Here is a 17,733-nt window from a genome sequence, read left to right on the forward strand (position 1 = left end):
TTGTGTCTGGGCACCCAAGGCATCAAGGGAGAGCCTCAAACCATCCTAAGGTTTTCTGCAACTACGGCGTCCTCCCACTCTGGCTGTATGTTGGCATCAAAACTACGCAGGTCTGCCTGATAGTTGCATCCTATTGTGCTCTGAAGCCTTCCCCTTTGATGGGTGCCTAGTTGATACCACTGAAGGTATCCCTGGTGGATATTGCATCCAGAAGCACTTAGGGATCCAGAAAAGTTGGTTGGCCGTGCCCCTCTCTCAGTAATTTTTACTGGCACCCTCTTTCCCTGTTTTTTTCGTTTTTAAACTCTTTTTTAAGAATAAATTTGTCAATTTGGTCAATTATTGGCACTGTTGTCACATTACCCCCTTCTCTCCAAGATTTTGCTCTAGATCTGCCCCTGTTCAGAAGCCTTTGGCTGCTCTATTGTTTGACATGCCTGAATTACATTTATATTTGCACTCTGATGACCCTGGTCACCTTTTAAAAAGAGGTTCCAGTACTCGAGAGAGAAAACCCCACCAACAATCACTCTATCTGGAAGAAAAATCATTTCTCCGTTCAGAATCAATATCAAAAGGAGATCAGTCCGTAGGAATAGCATCAGCTAGAATGGAAGTAATGCTTCTTGTCTGTATGTTTTGATCATTGTCTGATTTTAAGGTCCTTACTCTCTCTTATGTCTGATCAGTGAAATCAAATCTGTGTTGAATCTGTCTTATTGTTTCCATGTCGCCTTTTTAAAAGATATCCAGTAGAATGATTCGTTTCCAGTTAGTATGTACTTCGATTGTTGTCCATATCAGTGTAAAGGTAGCTCTCCAGAACGTCAAACAGGATAACACTGGCACTTTAACCTTCTCTGCCAATATGCAATTTTCTCCTTAATATTTCCCATTTTAACCCCTTGGTTGCTTAAATAGCCTCAGTAGAGTAGAAGGGTCTGTTGTTTTTTTTTGTTGGGGGGGGGGGCAAGATTACCAAAGGGATAAAAACAGATAACTAATATACACTCATCCACGACCAAATGTTTCTGGAAAAAATGGATCCTTGGGTGCCACATGCGGCACCCAAGGTATCAAGGAAGAGCCAAGAGATATGCCTAAGGTTTGCTGCAGCCACGATGGCCTCTCACTCTAGTTTGATGTAGGCATTAAAGGTTGGAAGTTCTGCCTAATTGTTGCATCCCGTCTCATTGTTAAGCCTTCTCCTTTGACGGGTGGCAGGTAGGTTAATGACACATTTGGAAGCCTTTGGCTACTCGTTCGTTGGACATGTCCGATATACGTGTATCTTTGCACTTTGATGAAACTGGTTACAAGCGGTTCCCTCTTCACATATCGCATTGATTAATTGGTTCCAATTTTCTAAAAATCCTACAAAGAATCCTGCAAAAAAAGAAAAAAAAATAGTGGTTTCCAATGAACAATTGTTGACACCGCCCAGCTGTACCGATCTTCAATATTGTGTGGTTGCAGATCTTACTATAGTATGAAAAGTAGAAACAATTGAACACAGTCTATTTTAAAATCGGCAAAGCATTAGACCCTTATATACTCACAAGTATGTGAGATTAATCCAACACCTGATAGTCCCAGGAAAGTTAGCAAGTCATTCCAGAGAGTGACTTGTTAACGTTTAGTACTGGAATATAGACTATCTTTAAGTAAGATAAATAATCATTATTTTATTTGCATTTTTTCTTGAAGAGAGTAATCAAGTTTCAAAACTGCAACTAAGGTAGCTTGTAAACCTAACTTCTGAGCACGCAACCGTGTTGGCACTAGGTGGCTTTTTAATGCAGTGAGTTGTAAGTAGTAGGTCTGATCACAAATTTTGGCAGATAACGCTCAGCAAAAATGTCTGAGAACGCAAGAAAAAAAAACAGTTTTACCACTGAACACAGGTTGGGAAATCCAAGTTGACAAATGGGTGGCTCTGACGCCTAGCGCACTTCCAGTACTCGAGAGAGAAAACCCCACCAACAATCACTCTATGTGGAAGAAAAATCATTTCTCCGTTCAGAATCAATATCAAAAGGAGATCAGTCCGTAGGAATAGCATCAGCTAGAATGGAAGTAATGCTTCTTGTCTGTATGTTTTGATCATTGTCTGATTTTAAGGTCCTTACTCTCTCTTATGTCTGATCAGTGAAATCAAATCTGTGTTGAATCTGTCGTATTGTTTCCATGTTAAAGTTGCGATCTCATTTATAAATGTCCGAAATCCTCTATTAGATACATCAGAATTGCAAGATTTGAGATCCAGTATACTAGACTCAGTAGTAAACCCATGTCCTGGTGGACAAAACAGTCCTGGCACTAAAATATCGTCAATCATCCCATAATGTGTGCTCGTGAAATTGACAGAACTATCTTGAATAATAATTGTGACTTACTTCTTTAGTCGATGGAACAGAAACCATTAACTCTGAAAAAGCACGTTATAAGATGTAATTTTACCAAAGCAAAAATCAAGAATTCAAACCTCATACTTGTGCATCCGTAGTTGAGGCTGTCAAGGATGACCAATTTGTTGAAGAGGGATCTTTAAAGAATGCACTGTAAACAACGCTTTTAAGGCGCCATTGTTCAAGTACTCTGACAATGCACTGTTTGACAGAAAGTCAGCGAGCCTGTCCTAGGACAAAAATTGTCTGCATTCTACATTCAACAAAATTTTTAACTTCCTTTAAAGAACTTGTGCCTTTTTCCATAGTGTGCAAAATGATTTTATAACCCTCTTAAAACATTCTCGAGTTCTATTAAACAAAGGTTATTTATTTCTAATGTTTGAAGCGACTGAAACAATTGCTGTATCTGGACAGAATTTTATCCAATTCTCCAAAGGAAGCTTTAAAATCTCATTCTGCCTGATCAAGTTTTGAAAAATCGAAGCAGCACCGCCATCAAGACTGTCAACGATTTCTTGAAAACATGACAACATGACAAAGTGTCAGCTGTTTACATGTCATCATATCGGTAGTTTCATCAATCAAAATAGATGACAATAATATCGTTGTTGCGTTTAGCTGATTGTGATTAACAGTTGGGGCCTAAGCATTGTCTGACAACATTTGACAACTTTTTTTTCGATCTTTAGAGTCTGAATAACTGGTCTAGAAGGCATGTAAATTATGAAAACCTCCTGCTTGTCTATAGTTAAATATCGTTAAAAATTATATTGAACAAGGAGAGCTGAAAGACAAAGATCTGCAAGCAATATCGAATTTCTCCAAGAATTATTGCCAAAATTTGAAATATTCTAATTGTGTCTTCTGGGCTGCTAAGTGGTTAATTGCTTTGGATATATGTTTGACAGAGGCTGCATGGTTGCGCAATCTTTTGCAGCCAAATAAAGTTGCTGCTTTGCAATAAACACAAAAGATAGATAGATATATGGATAATTTTTTTTTGCAACAATTACATAAATAAATATGACAAACCAGTGCACATGCCTGGTGGCATGTGCACTTTAGCACTGACAATGTTATAGTGTTGCATACACTACGAAAATAAAAACTAGCACTGGCAATGTTACATACGTTAGCACTGACAAAATTAGTACATACAAGCCTACAGCATCAGCATAAATATACCAAAAAAAATAATTCCCCGCAACATATTAAACACAAATCACCTAATCATTTGTTATTTATTTAAATATTTAAAAACCCGTCATAACTTACATATCAATCCGTCATACCTTTAATACTCACACCCAATAATTTTGACAAATTTCAACTTTGCGATTATGTTTTGCAATTTTTTAATAAATAGTAAGTTCACTATTTCTGAAAAATTATTGTCATCACTGCGTCGTTAATTTGTTTTAATACATTTTTTTTTAAGGCTTGGTTATCCTTATCATTTGGTTCTTATAGCTAATCTTTCAGCTGGGCATAATTTTTCCATTCTTTGAAATATTTTAGTGACCTACTTTTTTCTGCCTTACTTGAACTTAGACGTGGTCAAAGAGCTTAGTTGGTATGATAAGTTGAATAGACGTTTGAAGTCATCCAATAATGTTGAACTCATAATTGCAAATAGAACACAAAAACTGCTGCCACCCTTCAGCTAAGGGATCAAATAGCACTTAGCTCTTGAATTCATGAGTGTACATTGATTTACAGCTATGGTGGGGCATTGTAACCATGAAAACAACGACATTGGCCTTGATTCATGTTGATTCTGATTTTAAACCCATCAATTTTTATGTGGAATCGTGTAAAATGTGATTTATTTATCTTTAAGTACCAATTTGACATTTTAATTTCCTATCAAAAGCTATGGTTTATTTAATCTAGCTGCATAACTTTGTCGCATCTTTACTAGGAGGGTAAAGATGGTCGAAGACCCCTACTCAAATTTACAATTGATTTTGTTAGTTTTGTTTCTTCATCTTTACTTTTCTTTTCATAAATAATGAAAGATTTCAAGATTGCATAATAAACACAATAATCTACCAAACCTAACAGTTTGTCCAGAGGTATATGCAACGTTTTCTTTTCACATCCCGTCAAGCCCTGCCTTCTACACATCCCACCTATAGCTGGGTTCAGGGTTTTACCTCCAGACCTATGTTGCGACATGGTACTCAAGCCATCAGAAAACTAAGTTTACAGAGCGTATTAGGCTTTTTAATTTGGTTGTCATCATATTTTCTCTTCACCTCTATATTGATGAAGTTTAAGTCACATTAAACCGCATAATACTGCAATAAACCACAAAATAACTCAGCTATAGGTAATATATGGTAATTAGCTATCTTACGTTATACTGAAGTATGCAAAAAATATTTATTTGAACCCGGGATCAAAACTATGCCAACTTTTTAAGCTTTGTCAATTTGATCACCCACTGGAACAAGACACGCCCGGAGAAGCCAAGGCATATAGTTGAATATTTCTTCATGGGATTTATCTGTAGGTATTGTGCAGCGTCATCTAATCAAAAACAATCATAATAAATCAGAGTAAATTAGGAGAAACAATGTAAAGGTATGGATTTTGGTGGTGATTTCTTTCTGCATAACATTTTCCAAAATGTTTTGAGATAACAAGGTGTCTATTTAAAGTATCTAATTCATTAATGGCTAATTAAGGAACTAGAAGACTGTGTTTTAATGTTGCCATTAGGTTTATCCGATTGAATCTTGAAGAGAAAAAAATTCTGACTTGTGCATCTTTTGAGCATACAATACAAATAGTCTTTGGCGACAAGATATGCTAGTTTATGTGTGAAAGTCATTGATTTTGGGTTCGTTCTTACCCTGAAGGGATACTATTTTGGTTCATGGGTTATCTATCCAACTTTTTAGTGGATCAGGAGGTAAAGGTGAATTTAGAGCAAAATCTGGGGGACAGGGCAATGTGACAAGAGCGCCAATAATTGACCAAATTGACAAGTTTATTTAAAAAATAGTAAAAAAAAAAGCTGTATGAGGGTACACACAAATTTTGGGGTGAGGCTTCATGCCCCCTGGATGTTTCCTTGTTGGGTGAAAGGGGAAACCCCACCCACCATGTACAACATGCGAAAGAGACGGAACATTTACCTTAGATCTAATATGTTCTGAAACATTCTGAAGTTTCACGTATTCTGCAGCTCAAAGACTTACGCTCTGTGGTTTTAAACTTTAGTACCTGTCATTTATAGTTAGAATGAATGGAAATATGTAGCAGCGGATTTAAATTCTAATTAGAAGAGTGTAAATATTCAATACACCGAATTAAACCAAATACACCGAATTCAATGCACCGAATACTGAAAATATTCAATACAAAATACAATATATTCAGCTTCCTGTCCGGAATCCCTCGTCAACGAAAAAAAAGAGAAAAAATGTAGACTACAACAAACAGACATGAAAGAAAATAACGACACTATGCAACAAAGTAAAAAGTAGAAAAAATAAAACTGCTCTTTAGTAAACAAATTTCATTGTGATGATAAAACACTAGGCAATCCAAACAAACTACGGTAAAATACAGCGAAGGTCCATATGGTTGAAGATGATCTTCACAGAATGATAAACAGAAAACCAAGCGTTTCGGGTAGTTTTAACTTGACTGGCTGTCTCAGGATTTTCACTTAATTGTTTTCAGGGCTCTTATTAGTAGAATTTTATTGCCTCACAGCTTAAAATGTCGGAGAGCGGAACCTTGCTACTGGTTCAATCTCTTTTGTTTCTATTAAAAGGTATTGGAGCTCAAAATTTCATTTCAAAAGAAAACTTTTTATACTATACCAGGAATGTTTCCTGGGTAAATTTCCATTAGGTGGAGGGAGTCTAAAAATAGGTATATCGTATTAAATATAAACAAAATATTGGGGGAGGGAGGGAGACTCAGTCCTTGCCCTCATACCTACATTCATACAGAACCTATATATATATATATATATATATATATATATATATATATATATATATATATATATATATATATATATATATATATATATATATATATATATATACGTGAAAATGAAGAGCAAAGATACGGGCGGTTAGAAGATATGCAAAAACAACAACTAGAGCGTGTCAAAAATGAAATGAAGAGCAAAGTCACACGCGGTTAGAAGACATGCGACACAGAGCAAGTGAGCGATTCAAAAATGGAAATGAAGAGCAAATACACACACGGTAAGAAGAAAAGCGGCGGTGTGTTAAAAATGAAAATGAAGAGCAAAGACACATGCGGTTAGAAGACATGCGGCACCAAGCATGTGAGCGAGTAAAAAATTAAAATGAAGATCATATACGAACGCGGTTAAAAGAACAGTGGCGGCGTGTCAAAAATGAAAATGAAGAGCAAAGACAAACGCGGTTAAGACATGCGCATTGATAACCTTATCTATGTCAAAATCCAGAACCCGATCATCATCGCTATCACTTTCAATTTGTTTAGTTTGTTGTACCTCGGCTTATCTTTCGTCATTATGAAATACGTATCGTCAAACTTTTTTTTTTTTTACAATGGCATGGTAGGCATTAATGAGCTTATCCATGTCAAAATCCCAAAACCGATCATTATCGCTATCATTTTGAATTTTGACGCGTCTTGATTCTCGCTGTCCAGGTTGATCTTCATTGACTCACTCACATGTTTGGTGTCATATGTCCTCCAACCGCGTGCGTCTTTGCTCTTCCGTTTCATTTTTACTTGCTCATATGCTCGATGTCGCAGGTCTTCTAACCACGTGTGTCTTTGCTTTTCATTTTCGACACGCTGCCTCTTTTCTTCTAACCGCGTGTATATTTGATCTACATTTTCAATTTTGACATGCTCACATACTTGGTGTCGCATTTTTTCTAACTGCGTTTGTCTTTGCTGTTCATTTTCATTTTCGACACGCCGCCACGTTTCTTCTAATCGTGTATGTCTTTGCTCTCCATTTTCAATTTTGACTCGATCACTTGCTTGGTGTCATTTGTCTTCTAACTGTGTTTGTCTTTGCTCTTCATTTTCATTTTTGACACGCTCTTATTTTCGTTTTCACACATCTTCTAACTGCCCGTTTCTTTACTCTTCATTTTCATTTTTGACACGTTTTTGGATTTTGATTACTACAGACAATTTAGCAATGGCTTCTAACCTTGAACTCTTTTCCTTTAACCGCGTGTGCATTTGATCTTCATTTTCAATTTTGACTTGCTCACATGCTAGGTGTCGCATATATTCTAACTGCGTTTGTCTTTGCTGTTCATTTTCATTTTTGACACGCCGCCACTTTTCATCTAATCGTGTATGTCTTTGCTCTCCATTTTATTTTTGACTTGATCACTTGCTTGGTGTCATTTGGCTTCTAACTGTGTTTGTCTTTGCTCTTCATTTTCATTTTTGACACGCTCTTATTTTCGTTTTCACACATCTTCTAACTGCCAGTGTCTTTACTCTTCATTCTCATTTTTGACACGTTTTTGGATTTTGATTACTACAGACAATTTAGCAATGGCTTTAGCTATCCGTATTGTTGTTGTTGCAATTGATGGTCGGAGCTGTCGAATTTTACATCTTATTCCGTTTGATAGTTCAGGTGTTGGTTGCAAGAATCAGCATTTATAGTAACTGCAACTGCAAACATTTATTTTTTGGGCTATCCAACAGAAAATTATATTATATAAATAACCGTTGCATTGGAAACTCAACAATCTTATTTATTCTATGCATGACATCATACAAGAAAATGCTTACATGTTGCCATATATGATGTCATAAGAAATACTATGACGTCATTTGCAAAACCAAAATTAAGGATCTTAATGAATTTTGTCTGACATCTGACTCATCTAGATCGTTTTTTATGGGAAAGTATCCCAAGATGCCAATTTTCCCGAGAAAATATGGAACTGTTTTAGAGAACATACATAAATATATGCAGAATTTTTGCTCACTTATAAGATAGTACATATGTATATGCACTATCTATCTTTTGACACTATCTTTTTACACCACGTAAAGGTTATCTACAACTATGATTCCTCATTCCCTCTGAAAAACAAGCTTTTAAGTTTAAAAACTGAAAAATAAAAATTTAACCGCTCAAGAGAAAAGTAAGACGACTGTAATGTAAAAACCAAAATATGTCACTGGTGTTGGAAAAATATATACATTATATCAAAAGAATATAAAATATTCAGTGCGGTCTAGGCTACAGCTGAATTGACGTAAGCTACTCCTCTGTACTCATTATCTTCCTTTCAACTGGTATAGGCTGGAGTAGTTGTGAGAAACCTTCAAAAGGTAGTAATATGCCCTGGGGAGCTGTCTATCAGTAGGAGCGGTTCGCTGTATACTCTGCTTCAGCTTATCTATTTTTCTTAGGGAATTTAATTCTTGTTCCTTAAGTTATATAGTAAATTTTGTTATGAAGAAGCTTTATTGGGAAGAAAGATTTCCGACGTTTTAAGAATTATATAAAAAAGCTTATGGGAATTTGCGTAATATTCCATTTCTAAGGATACAATTGCCAATTTTACCTTTTGAATAAATTACATAAAGCTATTAAGTCTTCTGAAGCACCATCTGTAAATTTTACAACCCCTACTGGAAGTACCTGAAATGCCACACTGTTGGAAGAAAAGTGGAAATTTCACAGAATTATAAAATAAATCTGTCAAATCTTCAAAAGACAGCAGCATATATCTTAATTACCTTCCCCATTACCTTCATCGCCTGAACTTATTACCTTCCCCTTGAAAAGACTTAGGCTGGAATAGTTCAAAAGGCAATCGTATGCCCTGGGAACATTCTATCGGTAGGAGGGATTTCCCGTACCCTCTGTTTCTGTTCCTCTATTTTTCTTTGGGAATTTGATGCCTGTGCCAAAAGCTATGTAGTAAAATTTATAATGAAGAAGCTTTATTGCTAAGAAGAACTTCCAGAGCACCAGCTTGTGGAAATTATTTACATCAGCTTTTGGGAAGCTGGATAACATTCGATTTCTAAGTGGGGATTCGCCGATGTTACCGTTTGCAAGAACTACTTAAAAAAAACTTTGTCTTCTATAGCACCATCTATAATTTTTGGCAATCATTATTGAAAGTAACTGTGCCCGCTCTGAAGGAAGCACTAACCTAGACCACGTTTAGATGTAAAGTTGAAATTTCTAAGAATGACAGAATAAAATAAATCTGTCAAGTATTGTAAAAGACAGCAGCCTGTGTCCTTATTACCTTCCCCCGAGGATGTTACTAGTAAAAAAAATTTGGGGGGTGAGGGATTTTCCCAATTGGCTGGTCATTTCTGCCGACTGTTCTATAACAATAATTAGCATAATGTCTGTTTCAAATACGAAACTTGAGAGCACAGTTCAGCCTAAAGAATTGTAAAGCCTGAAGAAGAAAAGCCCCTTAGTTCAGTTTCTCGTAAGAAGCATGTGTACAACTAGTTGGAGACCTAGTGGAGAAAAGGGTAATACAAGAGGAAAAAATCGATAATATAATTTATATATAAACAAAACTCGGAAGTGATAAATTAACAGTTTCAATTAAAATATACGGATTAAACACAGAATGAAGAAAATACAACTACAAAACTCAAGCATAAGCTTTTGGGAAGCATTGCTTACATAAGCATAACATTCCCATGGTAATGAAGGAATCTCCATTTTACAGCTTACATGAATTACTACAAAAAGCTTTCGCCTTCTATAGCAATTAAATAAAAAAAAACTAGTTTTTTTTTTTAACTGAAAGTAAGGAGCGACATTAAAATTTAAAACGAACAGAAATTATTCCATATATGAAATGGGTTGTCCCCTCCGCAATCCCTCGCTCTTTACGCTAAAGTTTTTAATTGTTTAAAAAAGTCAAACTTTAGCGTAAAGAGCGAGGGATTGAAAAATTGAAATTTTTTCTATAGGGTTCTCTGATACGCTGAATGTGATGGTGTTATTTTCGTTAAGATCCTATGACTTTTAGGAGGTATCCCTATTTTCCAAAATAAGGCAAATTATCTCAGGCTCGTAACTTTTGATGACAAAGACTAAATTTGATGAAACTTATATATTTAAAGTCAGCATAAAAGTTCCGTTTTTTAGAGTTTCGTTTACTATTGAGCCGGGTCGCTCCTTACTACAGTTCGTTACCACGAACTGTTGGATTACTCCGTATATGAAATGGGTTGTCCCCTCTGCAATCCCTCGCTCTTTACGCTAAAGCTTTGAATTGTTTTAAAAAACAGAATTGTGCTTTTTAAGCACAGCAGAATTGTGAGCGAGGGATTGCGGAGGGGGCAACCCATTTCATATACGGAGTAATTTCTGTTCGTTTTAAGTTTTAATGTCACTCCGTTCTTTCAGTTAAAAAACTAGTTTTTTTATGCAATTTCTGAACGTTTTTGAATTAATGCATGTTTGATTTTGGCTCTCCACACATAAATTATTAAAATGAAATTTGCATATTAATTCCTTTTTGGGCTAAATGGCTTTCTCTTAGTTTTGATCAGACGATTTTGAGAAATAAGGGGTGGGGAAGGAGGCCTAGTTGCCCTGCAATTTTTCGGTTACATAAAAAGGCAACTATAAATTTTAATTTTTAACGAATGTTTTTATTAGTAAAAAATATATGTAACTTAAGAATTAACTTACGTAACAAACTTTTATATTCTTAAATTTTTATTATGTATATGAGGGGGTTTGTACCCTCAATAATACCTCACTCTTTAAACTAAATCGTAAGTTTTATCGCAATTCTTTAAGAATGTCCCCTGAATCAGAAAGGCCGTAGAATAAATAGTTGAAATTACTTAAAATACTATAGCATAAAGAGCGAGGTATTTATCTCCTCCTAATTACCTCGCTCCTTTATGCTAAAGTATTATTAGAAGCCCTCATATGCGTAATAATCTCTGTTCGTTTTGAGTTTCAATGTTACTCCTTACTTTCAATTGAATAAACTTTTCCATGTTTATTTTTTCATTGTTTTTTAATAGTACTCCTAGAAAATCCTGCGCCCTTTTCATTGAATTTCTGTTCCCCCATGACATATTTCTCCAACGAAAGATCCTTCCACATAGCCCCAACCAATGACTGTGGGGGAGTAAGTCATTCCCAAAGATATAGTTATTATGGTTTTTGACTATGCGGAACAAAATGCCTGTTTCAAAATTTTGATCCGTTGACTTTGGAGAAAAAATGAGCGTGGGAGGGGGCCTAGGGGCCCTCCAATTTTTTGGTCACTTAAAAAGGGCACTAGAACTTTTCATTTTCGTTAGAATAACGAACATTTTAGCGACATTTTAGGACAACTTGGTCGATATGATGACCCCTGGGAAAAAAAAATAAAATAAAAAATAAACACGCACCCGTGATTTGTCTTCTGGCAAAAAATACGAAATTCCACATTTTTGTAGATACAAGCTTGAAATATTTGCTAAAGGATTCTCTGATACACCAAATGCGATGGTGTGATTTTCGTTAAGATTCTATGACTTTTAAGGGGTGTTTCCCCCTATTTTCCAAAATAAGGCAAATTTTCTCAGGCTTGTAATTTTTGATGACAAAGACTAAATTTGATGAAACTTGTATATTCAAAATCAGCATAAAAATCTGATTCTTTTGATGTATATTTTAGCATCAAAATCCTGTTTTTTAGAGTTTCGTTCACTATTGACCCGGGTCGCTCCTTACTACAGTTTGTTACCACGAACTCTTTGACATCTTTAATTTATGACAATCCCTGTTGTTTTGGCCAAATGTTTTTATTGCTCAGGCTTTGCCAGTAATATAGTATATCTTTATTTTACCATATTTGAATGGCGTTTGAAGTTTCTTTTTTAACTATTCAGTTGTTTCAACGCCCAGTTTTAGACATCGCTCAACATCATTGCTGGAATTTAGTTCCCGGGTATATTCCTTATATATGTTGTGGAATGGTTATCAAACAGTTCGTGGTAACGAACTGTAGTAAGGAGCGACCCGGCTCAGTAGAAACCAAAATTCTAAAAAAATGAGTTTTGATATCAATAGCTACATCAAAAGAATCACATTTCAATGCTGATTTTAAATATATAAGTTTCATCAAGTTTAGTCTTACCCATCAAAAGTTACGAGCCTGAGAAAATTTGCATCATTTAAGAAAATAGGGGGAAACACCCCCTAAAAGTCGTAGAATCTTAACGAAAATGACACTATCAGATTCAGCGTATCAGAGAACCCTACTGTAGAAGTTTCAATCTCCTATCTACAAAAATGTGGAATTTTGTATTTTTTGCCAGAAGACAAATCACGGGTGCGTGTTTATTTTATTTTTTTTTTTTTTTTTTTTTTCTTTTTCCCAGGGGTCATCGTATCGACCAAGTGGTCCTAGAATGTCCCAAGAGGGCTCATTCTAACGGAAATGAAAAGTTCTAGTCCCCTTTTTAAGTGACCAAAAAAATTGGAGGGCATCTAGGCCCCCTCCCACGCTCATTTTTTCCCAAAGTCAACGGATCAAAATTTTGAGATAGCCATTTTGTTTTGCATAGTCAAAAACCATAATAACTATGTCTTTGGGGATGACTTACTCCCCCACAATCCATGGGGGAGGGGCTGAATGTTACAAACTTTGACCAGTGTTTACATATAGTAATGGTTATTGGGAAGTGTACAGACGTTTTCAGGGGGATTTTATTTTGTTTGGGGGTGGGGCTGAGGCGAGGGGGCTATATTGGAGGATCTTTCCTTGGAGGAATCTGTCATGGGGGAAGAAAAATTCAAAGAAAAAGGGCGCAAGATTTTCTAGCATTACTATAAGAAAACAATGAAAAATAAACATGAAAACGTTTTTACAAATGAAAGGAAGGAGTAGCATTGAAACTTAAAGCGAACGGAGATTATTACGCATATGAGGGGTTCCAAAAATACTTTATCATAAAGAGCGAGGCATTCAGGAGGAGACAAATACCTCGCTCTTTATGCTAAAGTATTTTTAGTAATTTCAAATATTTATTCTACGGCCTTTCTGATTCAGGGGTCATTCTCGAAGAATTGGGACAAAACATACGATTTAGTGTAAAGAGCGAGGTATTAACGAGGGTACAAACCCCCTCGTATACATAATAAAAATATAAGATTAGGAAAGTTTGTTACGTAAGTTAATTCTTAAGTTACGTATATTTTTTACTAATAAAAACGGTCGTTAAAAATTAAAAGTTCTAGTTGCCTTTTTAAGTAACCGAAAAATTGGAGGGCAACTAGGCCTCCTTCTCCACCCCTTATATCTCAAAATCGTCTGATCAAAATTAAGAGAAAGCCATTTAGCCAAAAAAGAATTAATATACAAATTTCATTTTAATAATTTATGTGCGGAGAGCCAAAACCAAACATGCATTGATTCAAAAACGTTCAGAAATTAAATAAAAAAAACAAGTTTTTTAAACTGCAAGTAAGGAGCGACAGTAAAACTTAAAACGAACAGAAATTACTTCGTATATGAAAGGGGCTGCTCCCTCCTCAACGTCCTCCTCTTTACGCTAAAGTTTGACTCTTTCTCTCAATTCTTCTTTTTAAAACAGTAAAAAACTTTAGCGTAAAGAGCAGGACGTTGAGGAGGGAACAGCCCCTTTCATATACGAAGTAATTTCTGTTCGTTTTAAGTTTTACTGTCGCTCCTTACTTGCAGTTTAGAAAACTTGTTTTTTTTTTATTTAATTTATGTTAGAGCCGCCCTATTCTGGTCTGTTCAGCTCCTTAGACATTAAACCCATAGTCCGTGATGAAACAAGTTTTGAGTCCTGATGGCGCTGACTTTTTGGTTTGGAACAGGTGACAGTGATATGAATGTGTGAGCTCAGCCAGAGTCGACCCAGCTTTAAATGGGTACCTTAACATCATGGGTAGCTCAACATCATTGCTGGAATTTAGTTCCTGTGTAAATTCCTTATATATGTTTTGGAATGGTTATTTCTGTTGGAGCCGCCCTATTCTGGTCTGTTCAGCTCGTTAGACATTAAACCCATTGTCCGTGATGAAACAAGTTTTGAGTCCTGATGGCGCTGACTTTTTGGTTTGGAACAGGTGACAGTGATATGAATCTGTGAGCTCAGCCAGAGTCGACCGAGCTTTAAATGGGTACGTTAAAAAATCTGGGGAAGGACATAGGAAGGGGATGGGAAAGCACAGCATGGCTGGCACCCAATCCCTATTGTACTTTCTGTCTGAAGGGCCATAAAACAGAAATCAGTATCGATGGTAGGGATTGTATTGTCCAATGGAACATTCTTTACTGACTTTTTACTTGTATTTATTGAGCTCCTAGCATGGCACTTTTTCTACAGCCAGATAGGGGCTTTGCACTCAATATACAGTCCAGGTTTTCACCTCTGCTCGCCAAGTCTTAGCAGAAAATGACTTTTAAATTTGATCTTTCAGTTAGTTGAATCATTACTGCCTTAGAAATTTCATTAAAGTAACAAAAAATATGAAATGAAAATTTAATTTTTGAATTTTTGTGCTCCCTCAAAATCTCGAGACACTTTTTAATTTCTAATAATTTCACGTAACTTAAAAACATAACACGACCATTTTTGGAGTTTTATCGAAATGTTTAAAATACAGAAAAAGTGTATTTGTAGGCACTGTTTTTCGATTAATCCCTGGAGAGACAGAGTGGGTTCTGAACCAATACACAAGGATTTTGACTCCACCACTGTAAAACCCAAACTGTAATCAAAGTACTGGATTAAGGCAAAAACAAAAAAGAAAAGATTAGACAAAACATAAAACCTTGAGATTTTGGTAGTAGCCTGAAAAAAAAACCTGTTTATGGAATTTTATTTCGTGTAATAAAACAAATTTCTGAATATCATAAGGAATAATGTTATCTTCTATAAGGACTATCTATCTATCATGTTTAAAATTTTAATAAAAGGGGCTAAGTCTCGTGAGGTAAAAAAGGATTCCACTCCCTTCAGCGCTATTTGAAATCCTTATACAAGAGTTTATAAAGGCAGTATTTCTTGGAAAAGCTAAATATTGAGAGCTGGGGGGATAATCAATATAACAGATTTCCCTTGTCAAACGGATTCAAAAATGTAAATTCATCAAAACTGGAACTAGCCATTAGAATTAATTCTAATAGGAACATTGATCCATGATGATTATTATGGATGTACGTGCCTAAAGAAAAGGAAGAAGTAGCGTATTTTCTTAGGTGGCCTGACAGGTCAAAAGGTGTGATTTTAGGTCCGTAATTCTAATATTATCATTATAACGCTGCATAACTATTTCAGGCCGTTCGAAAACATATAAAAAATTCTAAAGCAAGTCTGTCGCACGATTGGTCGTCTCTCCTGGTCCGGACCGATCGGATGGGTCCGATTGGCAGTAGTGTTGAAGTGCTCTTTTAAGAGTTTCTTTCTTTTTGTTCTGTATTATTCTGTATTTCTCTACTTGTTTATTCTCCTTTCTTTATTGTATTATGTTGTATTCTGTTTTTTAGCTTTTATGCAGTGACAGGTTAGAAAATGAATAAACAAAATAAATTCCTATTTTCTGTTTTTTTAAAATGGTTTCTTAATCAACCCTGGTGATAACAAATACTGTTTTGACAAAAAAGAAAAATTATTTAATCACTGGAATGGCTGAAAAAAAAACTGCTCATTTCGTAAATGGAATGCATATAAATAGGAAAATATGAACTATTCCTGTTGAAAACTCAGGAAAAACCTAGATCCTGGTAGTGCATAGCCCTCCTCAATCTATAAGATTTCCTGGTAGTGCTCGTTATCCTCTCCTCCCTGTCCTCTCTAACGTCTGTGTCAGTAGAAGAGTCTAATCTTTTATTCTACACACATAATATCTACTGGAATAATAAAGGAGCTACCGTTCCGCAGCATCCCTATTATTAAGGCTTAATCAGAAACAATGCCGGAAACAAAAAAGATTAGATATTAATTGATAACTCCTCCAAAACTCCTATATTTGTTTGAAGGTTTAGAGAGAGTTAAAAAATTTTGGGATAAAAGTACACATTTTGAGATACATTTATAGCACACACGATCCCCTCTACACAAAGTTTTACTGACCCTATTCCAAAACAACTGACAGACAACTATTCATCACTGTATATAATTTTGTGAAGTCTCAAGTGAGTCAAATGGGTTAAACAAAGGTTTAAAATATATATCTGTATTAATAGTCACTTTTTTTTACTTCGTGCACCTTAGAAATGATAAGCTGCCATGTGCCATTTATACCTCTAAAACTGGGAAGCTCAATGCGAGAATTTTTGATGATTTTAAATTAATTGGCTGTCCCAGAATTTTTGAGTGATAGATTTTTTCCTCCCTACTTGCGGCTGTGTTTTGTTCCAGAACATAGCGAAAAAACTATAGAAAAAACTACATAAAAAGCTAGAAAACTAGCAGAAAAACTACATAAAAGTGCCTACATATATTGAATATGCTACTTTAAATATTTTAGAGTCTCTTCATCCCCCACTTTTGTGTTCCAAAAATGTAGAAAATCAATTCAATAAATTTATTTCAAAAATTTTTAACACTTACAATAAGCATAGAGGAAGATATATAACTAAATCAGTAATTATTATTAACTTTTTCATCTTTGAATAGCTCATTTGCCAGATTTAGGGAAAACCTTTTTTTCAAAATCCTGTTCCATCAAATTTAATTTTAGACGATGCTTCAGAGATGCTTGCCATCAAATAATATCGACTGAAACTTGTCAGAAAAAAATAAATTATTGCTTACTGTAAAGGACTAATATCCTTGTATAAGTTTTGTGTGATGTAACCATTGTCTTCAGCATGGTTTTTAATATTCTGATGTTAGTATAAAAATACTTTTATCCCAATATGCCTCTTTCCGGGAATTATCGGCGATTTCAACCACAGATTGGAATTAACGGAAGGACTTCTGAAAATTATTCTTCATTAGATATATGTAACATATGTAATAAAAGTATTAGTCGTTAATAGCCAATACGACAGACTAGTGAACATTATCATGATTATTGGCTGAAAAAGCATGCTATCTAAAAATTGACCATGTTTCAATTTCCGAATTAGCTTCACGCAATAAACTGGCATTAGTGATTGAATACCACCTGTAAATCTGTAGGGTTCTCAAAAATACTTTTCTTTTCATAAAGTTATGGGTTTACCAAAATAAATAATACTGTAAGTTGTGTTGTTTCAAACCCATGAGTGTAACAATTTGAATTTGGCACTGAAAGCCACTAGCAAGGACCTTTTTCCTCTAGTAGCCTCGATTCGTTTTTTCAAGACTAGCT

The 17,733-nt window shown here is 35.3% G+C and overlaps 1 protein-coding gene across 1 annotated transcript in view; it reads left to right on the forward strand.

The window, feature by feature from the left end:
• Positions 1 to 15,951, forward strand: part of LOC136039809 (uncharacterized) — a 93,576-nt gene extending 77,625 nt beyond the window's left edge. Inside the window, exon 4 of the mRNA XM_065723710.1 lies at positions 15,714 to 15,951. Within this exon, the coding sequence (XP_065579782.1) occupies positions 15,714 to 15,742 (29 nt within the window). The 3' untranslated portion in view covers positions 15,743 to 15,951. The remainder of the gene's footprint in view (positions 1 to 15,713) is intronic.
• The last annotated feature ends 1,782 nt before the right edge of the window (positions 15,952 to 17,733 follow it).

Source organism: Artemia franciscana, chromosome 20, assembly GCF_032884065.1.
Source record: "Artemia franciscana chromosome 20, ASM3288406v1, whole genome shotgun sequence".
Lineage (NCBI taxonomy): Eukaryota > Metazoa > Arthropoda > Branchiopoda > Anostraca > Artemiidae > Artemia > Artemia franciscana.